The following is a 16,677-nucleotide window of genomic DNA, read 5'->3' as shown; positions in this document are numbered from 1 at the left end:
TGTGCTGTATTGGTAAAGAGTCCTATTAGGATATAAGAAATACCACTGCCTGTTCTAAGAGCTTATACAGTGGACACAGTACCATGTGGACCCATCCGTGGTAATAAATAAATAATGTTCATTCTCATGTATTTACAGGTTTGTTAGGAACTAAAAATGGGGGGGGGGGTTCAGCAAGAGGTGTGTGTGAGGGAGAAATCCTCATAAAAGATGATTTAAGCCAAAGTAAGACTTAGTGTAAACTCAAGTTGGAATTCACAAGAAATGCTTTATGTCTGTCAGTCATGGCACACTAGAGCAGCTATGATCCACCTGTGAGCATTGTTTTGGACAGTAATGGTAGCATTTATAGCTAAAGCCTAAACATTTAAGAAATAAGGGTACTTCTTATATAGTAGAGAAAAGGTACTCATCGTGTCTTCCTACTTTGATATATGTAAGACTTAGCTTAGACACTTTTGACTTCCTCTTATGTTTATTTGCTTTCATCTTTGTCTTTGCAGACCAAGAAACATCATGGTGTATAATTGCACAACAGGCAGCACTAATCCTTTCCACTGGGGGGAAGTTGGTATGATTTTATCTGTTTTTGAATGTTAGAACGTAAAGTGTTCACTGAGTTTTTAGTGTTATAATACCCATGAGACATTAGAGGCACTGAGTTACAAAGATACTGTTATTTTAGTTACTGTTTGAGATTAACTACCAGTCTTGCCTTGTGGTTCATCTTTAATATTTCCCAATATAAGAATGGTCTGATATATGTATCCACTCACCTAGTCAGGCCCAAGCTGTTCTCTTGTTATCTGTAACATCCTCATAGACTACCAGTAGTTTGGGGACAGTTCCCCCCCCCCCCAACTAATGAGCACACTGAGGCCTGAAGTTGCCAGTCAGGTAAGAGTAGGTCAATCAGTTGGTCCCCAGAGTTACAAGTGAAGGAAGTAGTATATAGTTTGCTGAGATACATTGTGCTAAAGGCAAACATCCATAGCATGTACTACATTTGTTAACTAGCTCTAAAATAGGGCTAATATAACTTGAAGCATGCTGATTTTAAGTTATTAAGTGAGTCAGATATAAATTTATTTATGGCATTGCTTTTTGTTATAGATCTATTTTATTTCTAATTGAACTTTTGCTATCCTTAAAGAATAATTTTGTTTGTTTTATAAAGTAGATTGGTGCTAGGAATCAATCTGCCCCTTTCCTCACCCATCCACAAAGTCTTGTGCATGCTAGGCAAGCACTCTACTGCTCCATTTCTGGGTTTTTTTTTTTTTTGTGTTTTTTGTTTTTTGTTTTTTTTTTGTTTTTTTTTTTTTTGAGAAAGAAACTTTTACTATATAGCTCAGACTGGCCTGGAACTTGTAGTATAGCCCAGGCTGGCCTCAAATTATCTATCCTCCTACCTCAGCCTCCCAAGTGCTGGAATTACAGGCATGTACCACCACACCTAGCAACCTTAAAGTAATCTTACATGATATTTGTCCTACGATTTTTCTGTGGCATTTCTATTTAAATTTAAAGCTTGGAGTATATAAGAAAAAACTGTAGAGTGATTTCACAAGACTTTAAGTCATGGTCCCTCAGGTATAGCGAAGCATCTTAAGTGAGTGAGATTTTCATACTTTTGTTGTGCCATATAGTTTTGTGAAAAATCAAATTCAGCATTATTCAGTGAATACCTAAGTGTACATTTCTATTAAAGTATTAATTAACGTAGATGATATCAAGTTTGATTGTGTTGATGTTGAATAACCTAAATAAATTATAGCAGAGGTTAATTTTGGGTTGTTTTAAGCTTGTATGATGTATGTTAATTTGAGTAACTAAATCATTCATAAACAAAGAATGATGATTTTCCTTTTCTTTTTTAAGTAAGTACAGTAATAAGAATCTGGAAAGAGGAACAGAAAGAAAGAAGCTATCGTGAAAGGTGAAATATAGAGAGTGACATTATAAACTGACCTAGGTAAAACATTAAGATTTTCAGAGTGAATTTTAGTAAAAATTCATTCATTAAATTAAAATACTGGCAGTTTTTAAGCTCCTTGGAATCAATAGTTTAATGCCCATATTCTCTTAGCTATGAAGAGTAGAAAAGCTTGTTTTTGTTTTTTTTTAAATGAATGAACTCTGAATGAATCTTTGGTAAAATATTTTGCATTGTACAAACATGATTTTTTTTTTCAAAACTTCATTACATGGTTATTATCAAAGCTGTTACACAACTTTTCTTCCTCAGAATACCATGTAATTTCCACTTTCAAGAGGAATCCTCTCGAACAGGCCTTCAGACGGCCCAATGTAAATCTAACCTCCAATCACCTTTTATATCATTACTGGATTGCTGTAAGCCATAAGGCCCCAGCATTCCTGTATGATATCTACCTCAGGATGACTGGAAGAAGCCCAAGGTAATGGTGACTAGCTCTGTCTTATCTGTTCCTCTGACTGTTAAACAACCCATGCTTAACACCGAAATGTATATTAACTCTATCTGTTTGTGCTTACGATAAGGCCTAAGGGCCTTTGTGAATGAGAAGACTCTTGAAAAGACATTGTCAGAAAAGCACAGACAGCGTTGTAAGTCACTCTGTCTGTTCTAAAGTGTGGGTGATAAGTTACTGTCATGTGCTGCATTTGAGGTCTAACTTTAGATGCTTTTCTAAGTAACAAATAATATTCAAATGCTTTAACGCTTATTTTTCCTACAGGAGATTATCTAAATCATTCCTTCAAGATGAATCCTTTAAACCAAGTATTCAGGCACCCCTATGTTAAGTTCTATTCCAACAACCTAATGCTCCATTATTGGAAGGGTGTCAAACATACAGTACCTGCATTATTGCTCGATCTTGCACTCAGGTTGACAGGTCAGAAACCGTGGTAAGAAGAATAGCAGTAATACACTATGTATTGGTAAGGTGGCGGAAGCTTGCTGGACAGACACCATGTCGCTAGCATGAGCTTACCTTTAGAATTACTAACCTGATTAAGCACAATCACAATCAAGATGCCAGGACATTTTCTAGGAATTGGAGATGTTTGGAGACCATGAATGGACCTCATTTTATTCAGTCATTGATTCTCCAAAATCCCATAATAATAGAAAATGTCCTACTTCAGGATTGTCATTGTTATTATAAGCTGAAATTGAGTCCCTTTTCTCTCTTCCTTAAAAATCTAGGGGTGACTTTTTATAGGGGATTCAGGGTAAAATATTTTGCTTTAAAGTAGATGGTTTAGTTTTATATGAAAAATATAGGATACTTCTAGAAAATTACTTGAAATATCTTAGCTACCTATTCAGCTTATAATATGGTAATTTCAGTTATTGACTAATATCCTAGTTTTAAAAAGTTGACAAACAGAAAACTTGCTACTTTCTTATAGTTATAATATCTTTTCTTTCTTCTCTTCATTGAAACCCTACAAATGCACTTCTCCTACTGTCTTTATCACATAATGAAATATACTACAAAATGTTTATTATTTAAACTACATTGGCACCTTTGATGCTCAGGATTTAAGCATTTATGTACAAAGAAGGTGGTGATCCAGGCCGTTCATCAACTGCTGAAAAAAATATAAGTGAGGTATTTGACAGTTACAGTATCCTAGGATCTGAGTAACCATCAAAACTTTTGGCAGACTGAGCGTTCAGGAAGTTTCTCATTATATATTTACTGTTGAAATAAGGGGGAGTGTTGACTAGCACAACCTACAAAACAAACATTTCAAGTTTCTGAGAATGATTTGCAAATAGTTTTGCTTTATTGAAATTTTTTTTCCCGTGGGTATGAATCAAGTAAAATTAGTGATTGATGTTAGTGTATATTTATATTAGTAAACGTGCTATAATAGGGCAGAAAAGACAAAAGTGGTTCCAAAAAGTAAAATACATTTAACACATTATAGTACCTTACAAAGAAAATGGGTTAATTCCCATTTTTAAAACCTAATTAATTTTATTGATTCTTTAAGAATTTTATACAGGAAGTCAATTTATTTTGAATCTTATTCACCCCAACTCTTTCTGTACTCACCCATATATATATTATACATATATAAGGTATATATTTCTTTTTGGGAGAAGGTGTTGGTTTTTTCTGTATAGCCATGGCTGTCCTGAAACTGGATTTGTAGAGCAGGCTGGCCTCGAACTCAGAGATTCACCAGCCTCTGCCTCCCAAGTGCTGGGATTAAAGGTGTGCCCCCACCACCATCTGGCTTATATTCTTTTTTAAATAACTTACTGAGTCTAGTTTGTGCTGTCTACTTATAGTGTGGATGTGGGACCGCCCACTGAGCATTTTGGATCTGCCCAGGACCATATGCCTGAAGAAAACTTGACTCTCTTTCCACTCAGTGCTGTCAGCTCTCAATGGCTTTTTAGCTAGGGATAGCGACACATGAGACTTTTCCACTTCCTGTTAGAATGTTGACTGGTTTTATCTTGTTCGGGTCTGGTGAAGGTGATCACATCTGGGAGCTCAGTAAACTTAAAGAAAAAAATATAATAAAAAGAAAAAGAAACACTCATAGTTATTACGAGTACAGAGAAGATGTTGCTGTATAACAAGTCATCTTAGATTTAGCAGTTAAAACAGTCATCACTTCATTATTCTTTTTTTAATCTTAGGATCAGGAATTTGCAGAGGAATCAGCTTTTGTGGTTTTAGTTTAAGACTTTTCATGTAATCAGTAGGAGCTGAAAGAGCTGAAGTCTGATGGGAGGATGGGGAACTTGATCATCCAGGGGACAGGTACTGTCTCTGTTTCATCAGGATTGCTCTTTGTAGGAATGTTTCAAGGCCTAGTGGTTACCTCTAAGAGTTAACTTTTACATGGCAGCTGAAATGATAAAACAAGTAAGGTGAAAGCTAGAAAATACTGCATTATCACTTTTGCCTTGTTTATTCTTTGAGATACGATCGCTTGTAGCCCAGGCTGACCACAGATTGAGAGCCAAGATCATAGGAAATGCCGTCATGAGTCACAAGCAAGTCACAAATCTTCTTAAATGTAAGGAAGAGGGGGTGTTCTAGAGAGCAGTCAGACCTTGAAAATGAGCAAGTGAGAGGAATAGCTTTCAGCCATATTTGAAAAGTATGCTGTAACCGATAATTCACTGTAATAGATAATTCACTCTGCCTTGAACAATGCAGTTAATTCCTTCTTCTACAAAGCCTCATGGTATCAGCTAAAGGTCAGGGTTTCACCTTTAAATCTGATCCAGTTGCAGATACGGTTGTTTAGAAATAATAGTGCAGATGATACTCCTCATATGAAAAGTTACGAAAAAAAGCAAACTAGCAGCTGCCAATATTTTCTACATATGTTGAGAGAAGCATAAGAAAATGGCTTTAGACAATGTCAAAAAGAGAAAAAATGGGAGGCATACAGCAAACACTACTCTATAAACAGTTGTCAGTTGAAATCTAGGTATATATTGATAGCTGGACTCATTCTTACTCTATGAAAATTCTTTAACCTTCCCCTCCCCCCCCCGAAAAAAAGGGGGGCAATCTTTGTAAGACTTAACAGCCAACGTGTTCTGCTTTCTTCCCATAAAAAGTTAGACTGTAGGACAGGGGTCGGGAAACTTCTTAAAAGGGCCATGTTGAAGTAAACATTTAGGTTTTGTAATAGTTCTATTACTACCTCTCTGCTGTGTTAAAGAAGGAAAGCAGTCATGAACACGAGTGTTTCAATAAAACCTTATTCACAAAACAGTAATAGAATGGGTTTGATGTGTGGGCTCTTGTTCGGTGACTTGTGTTACAGAGACATTGGTATACTCTTCCTTTTTATATAAACTCGTGGCTTTAAAAATCAGGAGTTTCAGTTGTGTCTATTCTAAAGATAATCCAAAGAGATGGACTTAGGTCAGATAGATTAGAGCCTCTTCAAATCTCTTTGAGACAAATTCTTTTTGGGTCTCATTAGGTTGCTGTGGAAGAGTACCTATAAATATTAAATCTTTGTTTCTTACAACCTGTCACCCAAACAGAGAATGTGATATATGTCTTTACAATTGAGGAGGCTTTTTTGTTTGTCTGTTTTATTTTGTTATGTTTATTTGTTTTGTCTCTTTCTGAAAGTTACCAAGATACATTCTTAAAGGATCTTACATCTTTACACACTGGGTTTGATTTATGCTTAGAAGTTATTTTTCCCCTTTGTTTTTATTTATTAAATAAAATGATGTGATATAACCTAGAATTTCTAAATTCCAGATTAAAAAAAAATGTCACTTTTTGATCTGTCATTGTTCACAGAAGTGGTACTAGCCTGACAGTAGGTTAACATCTGTCTCTGTGTCCTGTCAAGTCTGTTGCTGCTTTTTACTTTCCTAAGGGATGACCTACTGTGTTCCTTTTAATACATTCTTAGAAAACTGGTTAGCTGTTGATTGCAAGGGTGACATCAGTGGAGTAGTTTACTCAGCTTTCAGTGGAAGAATATAGGGGATTCCTAGCTTTCCCATATGCTTATCCCAGCTTACTGTGTGCAGCAGTTCCTGTACAATGAAATAGGCTGCATGCTTCTCAGATCCCAAGGCACTACAGCTTTGCTTCCTCAGCCTAGCACTGTTCTGCCATTATGAGCCTACAGCCCAGGGCTTGCATACTAGCCATACTAGCCTGTATGTGCATGTGACAGCCATGCACTGCAGTAAGAAGGTAGTTTTTTTTTTTTAAAGAATTCCTGACTAGCCTTTTACATTTTCTCCAAATTCCATTCAGACAGTTTGCTTTCTAAGATCAGCTTTGTCTTCATTCAAGAAATCTTAACTACATTAAATTTTAGGCATATAGGTCCACTTTTTGTTATCTTCCATGTTACCAGAGCTTCAATCTCTGTAAAGCTTCCTCTAGTTTTCTTTTCATGGACCTTTCAGATTTCAGTAAATGATCTTAAAGGTCATAATAGAGTCTGCCACCTAATTCTAAAATGCCACAAGCTACAGATTTTTATTATTGTTGTTTTTTCCCAGTACTAAGATGTGTTACTCTGTTGTATGACAAGACACCACAATCATAGTTTCTTAAAGCAAGGTGTTTTTGTTTTGTTTTGTTTTAATTTTTATGTGTTACAATTTCTGTGAGTAGAATTCTAGAAAGGTTTGGGTGAGTGGCTTTGGCCAATAACAGTCTTTGAGCTGTAGTCAGACAGGGACCAGGACATGTACACTAGAGAGTGTCATTAAAGGAGAGGAAGGGTGTGTAGTAGCCAGGCTGCCTTCTCTCTTCATGTAGAGTTAGCCTCTCCATGTGTTGTCTGCACATGGTCTGGTTTGAGCTTCCGTGCAGCATGACAATGCCTCAGGGGTCATTGGACAGCGTGCAAAGTGACTGAAGTCTTCAAGGGTGAGTATGATAATGAGCAAGGCAGACTACTCTTAAACCTTTCTTACCTAGTCTCTGAAGTCACCACCTCATTCTAGTGCATACAAGTATTTCTCCTTGTGATGAAAAGTTAGTCTAGGTGACAGTGTAGATTACCTTGTAGGATGGGAGACAGGAGTCTTACTGTTTCAAAGCAGGAATGACCTGAGACCTCTGTAAGTGTATAATACAAAAGTTACAAGGAGTAGGATTTGGTGCTGCAGATTATAATTTGAGCACCCAGGAAGCTGAAGCAGAAGGATTTCTGTGAGTTTGAGGCCAGCCTGGTCTACATAGTTTCAAGCCAGCATGGAGTGATTAAAACCCTGTCTCCAAAACAAAAAATGAAAACAAAACAAAAACAACAAACAAAAAAATAAGTAAAGAAAAGCAACAAGGAATGTAAAAGCTTACTTAGGCAATGTACACATGTTAACTATTGTCTCAGTTTGTTCTTCAGATATTTACTTAGTCAAGAGTAAGTAATACCTAATAGAATACCTCATTCTACTTTAAATTAATGTCATTTGTGTAATCTAGTTTACTCATTTATATGATTTTGAGTGTCAGCTAGATAAAAATCTGACTTGCTCCTATATTTTGAAATAATTGTAAGTTCTATTTCTTAATATATGGATTCTTGGTTAGTAGGGAGGCGATAGTACGTATATAGAATCATCATTAAAGTTTCTTCATGTTTTTTGTTGTTTAATTTACCTTCTTTGAACCTGACATTTCTCATATGTGATTCTCACCTGAGGACACTTGTCAGTATTTGAAGTTGGTCATTGCAATGGGGAGAGGTGTGCTAAGATGGGTGCTGCCAAGTATCTTAGTACATAGATATTTTTATTTGTGATAGCTGAGCTTGAGAAACCTTAGATAAGGTGATCATTAAGATTTGATCTCACTGTAAATTGTGATTAATTATAGTTTTTTTTAGAAGTTGTCATAGTAAAGAATAAACATCCGCAGTAGGTACAGGACACTGTATCTATAAGCTTCACTCTGTAGCGTGTTGAACCAGAGTGATGGCACAGTTTTAAGTGTACTTTATTTCCTGATAATGTCTGCAAATTTCTCATGTGTATGAATTTTCAAATCTTCCAACCCCTTCCTTCTATTTTTTTGGAGACAGGGTTGAGTTGTAAACCAGGCTAGCTCCACATTCATGGCAGTTCTCCAGCCTCACCCTGCCAAGTGTGGGATTATAAGCATGCCTGAGCCCTCTAATTTTTTTAGTAAGAAATACACTTTTGAATGGTTGGATCAAGGATTGATTTTAGGGCAACTATACCACTTGAATGAATCTGTACACATGAGATTAGGCAAAATTGACAGTTAAGAAAGTCAGGGAACAATGTTTACTAATACTTGTTGGAAAATAATGTGAATTATGTGTGTTTGGGATAAAATTAATATATACTGCCTGTGATATACTGTATTTAAAATTTCCATTTTTAAAAAATTTTTCTTTATAAAAGTCTTGTTTATTAAAGCAACTGTCAGTTTTATCTATATGGTTTACTTCTAGATAAAGCTTTGGATGTTTGATAATTCTTTTCCTGTTTAACGGAGAATTTATTCTAGAATTCTGTAGTGAATGAAATAGTTTTTCTTTACACTGTATTGCCTCATTTCCTTCACATATTTTAGATTCAGGGTTTCTTTGTAAATGTATTGGGTATATTATCACAGTTTCTTGGCTAATTATGCTGCTTTTATTTTCTTCATTATTTCTCATATTCTGATTTTCTCCCATGCCCCCATTTATAAAGCCCTTAATTTGAGGTCTTTCTAAATTTTATATACTTTTAGCTAATACTTGTGGGAATATAAATGCAATTCTTATATTTCTTCTGGTGTTTTGGGGGTTTATTTGATTCAGAAAGCTTTTTCTTAATTATTACTTGGATCAGTGCTTTGATATCAATGACTTGTGGCAAGTGATAATAAATAAAATGTCAGATAAGATTAAGGTTCCTTGTCCTGTAAAAAGAAACAAAGAAGTAATATACTTATTTGTTTCTCAAAGAAAGGACATGGCTGAGGCCAGAGGAGAATATTTCAGAAAGTCCTCAGTATTGGTCATTGATTTCACAACACATCCAGGTAATAAGGAGTAGTTCCAATCACCATTGAAGAGAAAGTTCTTGTATTTTTCTAATAGAGTTGACTAAATACCAAAGGAATATTTCTGTATATCTGCTTCAGTGATGCTGAAGCAGTGGCATTATAATATAGTTGTAGAATTTGTGTTGTGGATTCTCACTAAGTACAGGTTAGCTAAAAGGCAAAGGAAGACTAAACTGAATCCTTTTGCTTAGTATGATATTTAGAAAATTTGAATGTAAACTTTAGTATTTGCAATATCATTTGAGAATTCTGTGTCAGCAGAACTTGTACAGGCAACATTAAATTCACTTTGCTGCTGCTTCCAATTTGCTTTTCCATTTTGAATTTATAAATAGTTCTCCCACGATACAGAAATATTCTGGTTCTTTGCTGGTTTGGTACACTTGTGGAATTACAGTTGGGAGTGAACGGTTGGGACCCTTCCTTACCCATTCTATATACTATATGAATCTCTTGATTTTTCTTCAAATACAGGATGATGAAAACAATTACTCGTCTTCACAAAGCCATGGTATTTCTTGAATATTTCACAAGTAACTCTTGGGTTTGGAATACTGATAATGTTAACATGTTAATGAACCAACTAAACCCTGAAGATAAAAAGGCAAGTATTTTCTGTTTTGGGTTAGAAAATATGACCAGTAAGCACCCTGGAACCTAGGCATTTCCCATAACCATAACATAGGAAAGTCATTGATCTGGTTATATTTCCTCAGTGTTCAATCTTAATATGTATATAGAGATAAGACTTGCTTTGCTTTAAAATTATATAAAGTATTTGAAAATATCAAAGGCTTTTTAAATTGAGTTATTTTTTTCTTCAAATAAGGTTGAACTCAAAGAGAACTTAACATCTCTATGGATTTTATGGTCAGGATGCTTTGTTTTCTCTAAATTTTTTTGTGGGGGTGGAGGATGATGGACTCCAATTGTTTTTGTTTGTTTGTTTATTATATGCTCTCTGTCATTTTACTAGGGTTGTTTGAAAGTTAAACTGTGTTCCTTCTGAAGTTACTTCAGATTGTTTTGTTTTGTTGAGACAGTGTTTTACTATGTAGCCTTGGCTGGCCTAGCACTCACTGTGTAGACCAGGCTGGCCTCAACTTCAAGAGATCCATCTGTCTCCGCTTTGTAAGTGTTGCATTAAAGACCTGTGCAGTATACTATGACCAAGCTACCTCGTATATCTTGCTATGTCTTAAGTTGAATAAATGAGTTACCTCCTTCTAGGAGTATAGCAATACTGGGGATTGAATTTAGAGCCTTATTTCTTAGTTGCTTTCTCTTTATGGTAATGAGAGCCTTAACTTGAGTTTGCTGTGATAATACCTTCAGCTTTCCAGCCATGTGTAAGCTTACATATTACTGTAGTTCTCCAATTGAAGCCTTATAATTAGGAGACATTTCCTCCATCCATTTTCATTTCCTCCATCATTATTTCATGGTGCTTCTTTTTATTTTCATTTTCTTCTCTCTGACATGTATCTAAGAATACTAGAATATGGCTTAGTTAGGAGACTTATAGTGAACCTTCAGCTTTTGGTTGTCATTCTTTAGTTCCCCCTAGTTTTTTTTCTTAACACAATTTCAGCATATCAAAGATTATTTTAGTTCTGTCTATTTTGTTCAGTTGAAAAGTCAGTTATTTGTTTTGCTGACTTTCTTCCAGGTTTTCCACATGTTTGGTATTCTGAAACTTTCTTTGGGCTTTCTATACCTTTCGATTGGGTGTCTTTCAGCAATTTTGGAAGTTTCTTAAGCATTTGTTTCTTCAAATGTCTCTTTCTCTCTGGTCTTTCCTTCTCACAGAATTGTTATATGGTAGATCATGATGCCTAAGTTTTTTTAACCTCAATTAAATATTTTGCTTTTTGTCTAAAATGTAAATAATTTGTTTAAATTCAATAGTCAATCAGTTGAGTTTAAACCATTCCCTTGAGTTTTTATACTTTAATTTTTAGAACGTTCAACTGTATCTTGGACATTTCTTTATAACTGCTCTAAATCTTCTCTTTCATAGTTGACACTTAAATGATAGGCAGTGTCTGATTCTGCTGCTTGAGCAGAATGATAAGCAAAACAACAACAAACAGACAGACTGTTAACTCAGGGTACCTTGTTTTTATGTTGTTTTGCTAATCATTATTTGTTTTCCTGTAATTCATATTCCTTGAGGTTTCTATTGAAATTTGTGGAGATAGATTGAAGTTGAAGCTTTCTATAAGATTTTGCATTTTCTGTTTATTTGGCAAAACATATGTTCACAAAAAAATTAATCCTATTTGCCCCAAACTGGAAACAACAGAACAATGAAGTAACAGAAGAATGAAAACAAAACACTGTATATGCTGTTTGTGTGAAGTTACAAATGGCAAAAAACAAACAAACAAAAAAAACAACAACAACTAGCATTTGATATTCAAGACGACTGTTACCTCTTAGGAGCAGGTAGCCCAGTACCTGTATAGCTCTCAGCATGAGCTAGCAAGGAGGCCTTCATAAACCAGGGCCTTTAAAACATCTGCTGAGGATTTCAGCTTAGCACAGGTAAATTCAGCATTCACCTGAAGATTGGTTCAGGGTTAGTTTTCCAAAAAGACTTTTTGTTTTTTCATCCATTGCATTAAAAAAAAATTATTTTTTAGTGTTTGATTTAACCTGATATATAACTTAAAAATAATCTAGACTATTCTGCTTAACTTCTTTCATATTGTGCCTTTTGCACAGTAGAACATCTCAGTGTGGACAAGCCATAATTGATTCTTGTGGCTTATGAATTCTATATTAGAAGTAGAGAACCAACCCATTCCACTAGCTTTGTAGATATGAAGTTTCCATCTGAGTGAATTTTTTTTTGGGGGGGGAGGGTTGCTTTTTTGTTTGTTTCTTTTTCTCTCTTTCTTTCTTTCTTTCTTTCTTTCTTTCTTTCTTTCTTTCTCTCTCTCTCTTTCTTTCTTTCTTTTTTTTTTTGTGTGTGTGTGTGTGTAACAAGAGCCCTGGCTGTCTTGGACTCATTTTGGAGCGCAGGCTGGCCTTGAACCCACAGAGATCAACCTATATCTGCCTCCCAAGTGCTGGGATTAAAGGTTCTGGGTGATATTTTATTTATTTTTACCCTTACTCTGAAGGTATAGTTCTTTTATTTTACTTTTAGAATTTATGTTTTGCAGGTATTCTAGAAGCCTCCCTCATTTACATGACATAGCATATGGGTCTAGTCTTCATTTCTCACTGTAGTCCTCAGGACAGGCTCAACTCATCAGAGCCTGTAGATATTCTTTGGTGGAATTTTTTTTTGTGGCTCTTTCTGATCCGTTATCTTTTCTTTCCCCTCTTTTTATTCTCTCCCTTGTTAGGCTTAATATATAGCCTATTTTGCTTAATAATTATTAGAGAGCAGTCATTCAGTTGAGAAACCTAGAATGTTATTTCTTGTTGTCTATCATACCCTTTCCTCCTTTCTCCCAGAGGTAACAGTTATCTTGAGCACTAAATTAATTTTCCCTTTTGTGAGTACACACAAATAGCAGTGTACAATATTTTTTTAGTCTTATGTTGATGGATATTTATTTTGAGTTTGGGGCTGTAAGGATTAATTGTTCTGTGAATATTATTTATACAGTTGTGTTCTGCTGTGTAGAGTGTATGCCTAGAAATTGAATTGAGGGGTATAGTTTATTCACTTGTTCAGTTTAGTTTATTGAAATAGATCTCCCAAGTGGTTAAGTCCATTTATATTCCAAATACTAGTGTATATGAGCTCCTGTTCTTCATAGTGCTTTGTATTTTTTAGCTTCTCATTGATTTTTTTTTGAGTTTTAGATTATGTACCTCAATCCCATTCATCTCCATATCTCTTCATATCTGCTCTCCCACCTTGCAAACTCCCCTCAAAATAAAACAAAATATAAAAGTAACAAAACAGCCTTGTGTGTATGTGTGTGTGTGTGAGAGAGAGAGACAGAGAAAGAGAGGGAGAGAAAGAGAGGAAAGAGGAAAATAAAGAGATGGTGTCTTGATATCAGTATGTATTTGTACTAAAATCTTATGATGTAATTGTTGTTTTTAAAGTAAAATCCCAAATGCTTGATTTTACCAATGAAGACTCGGGAGCCAGATGCTAGGGTGAAAGCCTGTTAGCTCAGAAAGGCAAAGAACAAACCCAGGTGACCTTCCTGGTCCACCTATGTCCCAGAAGGAAAAAAAAAACTCTTTCTCTTTCTCCACACTCTTCAAACGGAATATCTCTCTTTTCTACATCCTCTGTGTCTTTTTATCCTCTGGACTTCCTCTCACTTTCTATTTTTTTCCCCCATGTTCACTTCCTATCAACTGGTTGCCCTGCCTCTTGATCTAGGGCTAATTTTATTTAATCCTGTTTATAGGAAGCTTTTGGAATAAAGGTGTGTGCTAGGGCTGAGCCACACCACAGCAAGAAACAGGTTTTTCTAGTTCACAATCTCAGGGTTTACAATATGAGCAGATATCCTGCAACATGTAATCAGCTGCTATTAGTCCCTTCCTTCCAAAACTGTTGAAGATTAAGCATCCACCATGTACTCTGAAAGGAACACAAATAAATTAGTACAGTCTATGCAGTAAATATATAATTTGTCAGGATCATGACTCACCTGTTGCCTTTCATTTCTTCTTCCACCTTCAGGCATTCACAGAGACTTGTGTGGACAGTCTGGAATCTGGAGTTATTACTTGTCTATTGTGGGTTGTGTCAGATTGCTCTAGTTTTTATTCTTCCAGATTTATCTTTATTCTCTCTTTCTTTTTCAAGTATCTTTACACTGGTATGGATTATTACATTAGTAATCTGTTGAACACTTGGAAAAGATGGTTTTTTGACTTCTACTGCATCTGTAATTATCAGTTTTGGCATTTGTTTAGTAGGTAATCTGTCTGTCTTGTTTTAGACTCATTCTTAGATGCCTAAATGTTTATGTATGTATGTGTTGGGCATGGTATTTAAATACGTGTTTGGTGTTTCATAATTTTTTAGGCAACATGTTCTTAGGTGATGCTTCTGTTTATTTTGTTTTGTTTTTTTTTTTTGTTTTGTTTTGTTTCTTGTGGGACTCCAGGCGCACATTGTGTATATGCATATATACTTTCTTACAACAGCTTCTTTGTGAAATCAAGTCTCCATCCATGTTGGTGCCATGGTACTATCTTTTCATTTTAGTAATTTGTTTCTAATATTTTCTTCTCTGGAGCTTGTTCTTTTTAGATGATGGCTTATAGTGTTATTTCACAAAAATACCTGATGGCCTGAAAGACTTTTTTCTATAAAGTCTGCTTTTCTAGGTTGATGTACACTTTTCATCAAATGACACAGACGCTGTTACTAAAATCCTAAGCCAGCATTCATGGCTAGGTTTTGCTTTTTATTGTTTAGGGTTTGTGTGTGTGTTTGTATGGTGGTTGTTATTGAGACAGGGTCTTATTATGTAGCACCTTGTCTTATCACGGTTTTATTGTTGTGAAGGGACATCGTGACCAAGGCAACTCCTACGTGGGGGGGGGTCTTGCTTACACTCTCAGAGGGTGAGTTCTTTGGCATCGTGGCAGGAGCATGGTGACATTCAGGCAGCCTCTGAAGTAGCTGTTGAGAGCTACACCCTGATTCTTAGTCAGGGAGGTAGAGAGCTTAGGCCTGGTATGGGCTTTTGAAATGTCAAAGGCCACCCAGACACTCTTCATCCAACAAGACCAAACCTAATCCTTTCAAAGGAGTTTCACTCCCTGCTAACTAAGCATTCAAAATATGAGCCTGTGGGGGTGATTCTTACGTAAGCCACCACACAGAGACTGGCTTCAAACTGGTGACCCTCCTGTCTACTGTGTGTACTAGGTGGTGTATGCAGTATATACCACTCCACTCTGCTTGACTTCTCTTGATGATAGATTTTTCTCTAGGAAAGTTAATCTTTATCCTATAGAAAATATACAGGAAGAAGGGGAAGTTGCAGGTGGAAAAGAACTTGAAATGTGTATCAATTCATATGTAAAGTAGTAAGGGACACATAAATGTTGACAGTAGAAAAGGCAATAATATATTGACATGCTTTGTTATCTTTTCTTTTGGGATTGTGCTTCAGAAAGTAAAATTTTTGACAAATTACAAAAAATTAGGAATCTAATAACTTTTTTTCTTACCATAGACCTTTAATATTGATGTACGGCAGTTACACTGGGCAGAATATATAGAGAACTACTGCATGGGGACTAAAAAATACGTATTGAATGAAGAGATGTCTGGCCTCCCTGCAGCTAGAAAGCATCTGAACAAGTAAGTTTGGCATAGGCTCATTGCAATTTTCTCTTAGTTATGAAGTATTTCAGTGTGCATTGGTAAAGTAGTATTCTAAATAAAAATAATATATTGAAGAAAATGCTTGCCCTTGGGTTTGTAACTATGTGGTATTTATTTAACTTAAGATTATTAAAAGACTGGGGAGATGGCTTGGTGGTTAAGAGTACTTGCTGCTTTTCTAAGGGACCAGAGTTTGATTCCCAGATTGCATGGTATATCATAACTACCTCTAACTCCAGTTCTGGAGGATCCCATACCATCTTTTGGCTTCCACAGGCACCAGGCACACAGGTACACAGACATACATGCATGCAAATCAGCCATACACATAAAGTAAAGAATTAAAGATTATTAAAACTTAATATCTTCATTAATTTATGTTTATTTCTGTGTATGAACTTTGGGCAGAACTTAGTTTTGAAAAATCACTATTTACTTCTCTTAAATTTCTGTTGAAAAAGTGAAAGTATTAGCAGAAAGTAAAAATATTATTTGATCCAGAAGTTACTTAGGTAGTTTTTTTTTAACTTATAGCATAGAATAATGGTTCATTTGACTCTTAGCAGAAAAACAGTACATGTTGAATATTATGCTAAAACATAATAAACTCAGAAAATAGGCAAATCAGCTGTAGTCAATCATTCAGAGATTTGAGTACTACTAAGGGTTATCTCATTGTATTTTTTTTTTTATGATTTCTATGATTCATTATTATTCACTTGCCAAAGTCACAGCGCAATAGAGCTTACAAAATGCCAGATTTATTGAGGAAAACATGTTTGTAAGATCATATTTTACTGGGAAGGAAACTAGAACATA

At 35.4% G+C, this 16,677-nt stretch overlaps 1 protein-coding gene across 3 annotated transcripts in view; it reads left to right on the top strand.

Annotated features, from left to right (window-relative positions):
* The window catches only part of Far1 (fatty acyl-CoA reductase 1), a 60,356-nt gene that overhangs the window by 39,785 nt on the left and 3,894 nt on the right, over positions 1 to 16,677 (top strand). For 2 of the 3 annotated variants that reach the window (XM_055627561.1, XM_055627563.1), the window contains 4 exons: positions 504 to 571; positions 2,249 to 2,420; positions 10,008 to 10,137; positions 15,707 to 15,834. In XM_055627561.1, the coding sequence (XP_055483536.1) occupies positions 504 to 571; positions 2,249 to 2,420; positions 10,008 to 10,137; positions 15,707 to 15,834 (498 nt within the window). Of the gene's footprint in view, positions 1 to 503; positions 572 to 2,248; positions 2,421 to 2,720; positions 2,893 to 10,007; positions 10,138 to 15,706; positions 15,835 to 16,677 lie in introns of all 3 variants that reach the window. The other variant, XM_055627562.1, reaches the window with a different exon arrangement.

This window comes from Psammomys obesus, unplaced genomic scaffold (genome assembly GCF_907164565.1).
Source record: "Psammomys obesus unplaced genomic scaffold, mPsaObe1.curated_primary_1811, whole genome shotgun sequence".
Lineage (NCBI taxonomy): Eukaryota > Metazoa > Chordata > Mammalia > Rodentia > Muridae > Psammomys > Psammomys obesus.
This window is presented reverse-complemented; position numbering and strand designations above follow the sequence as displayed.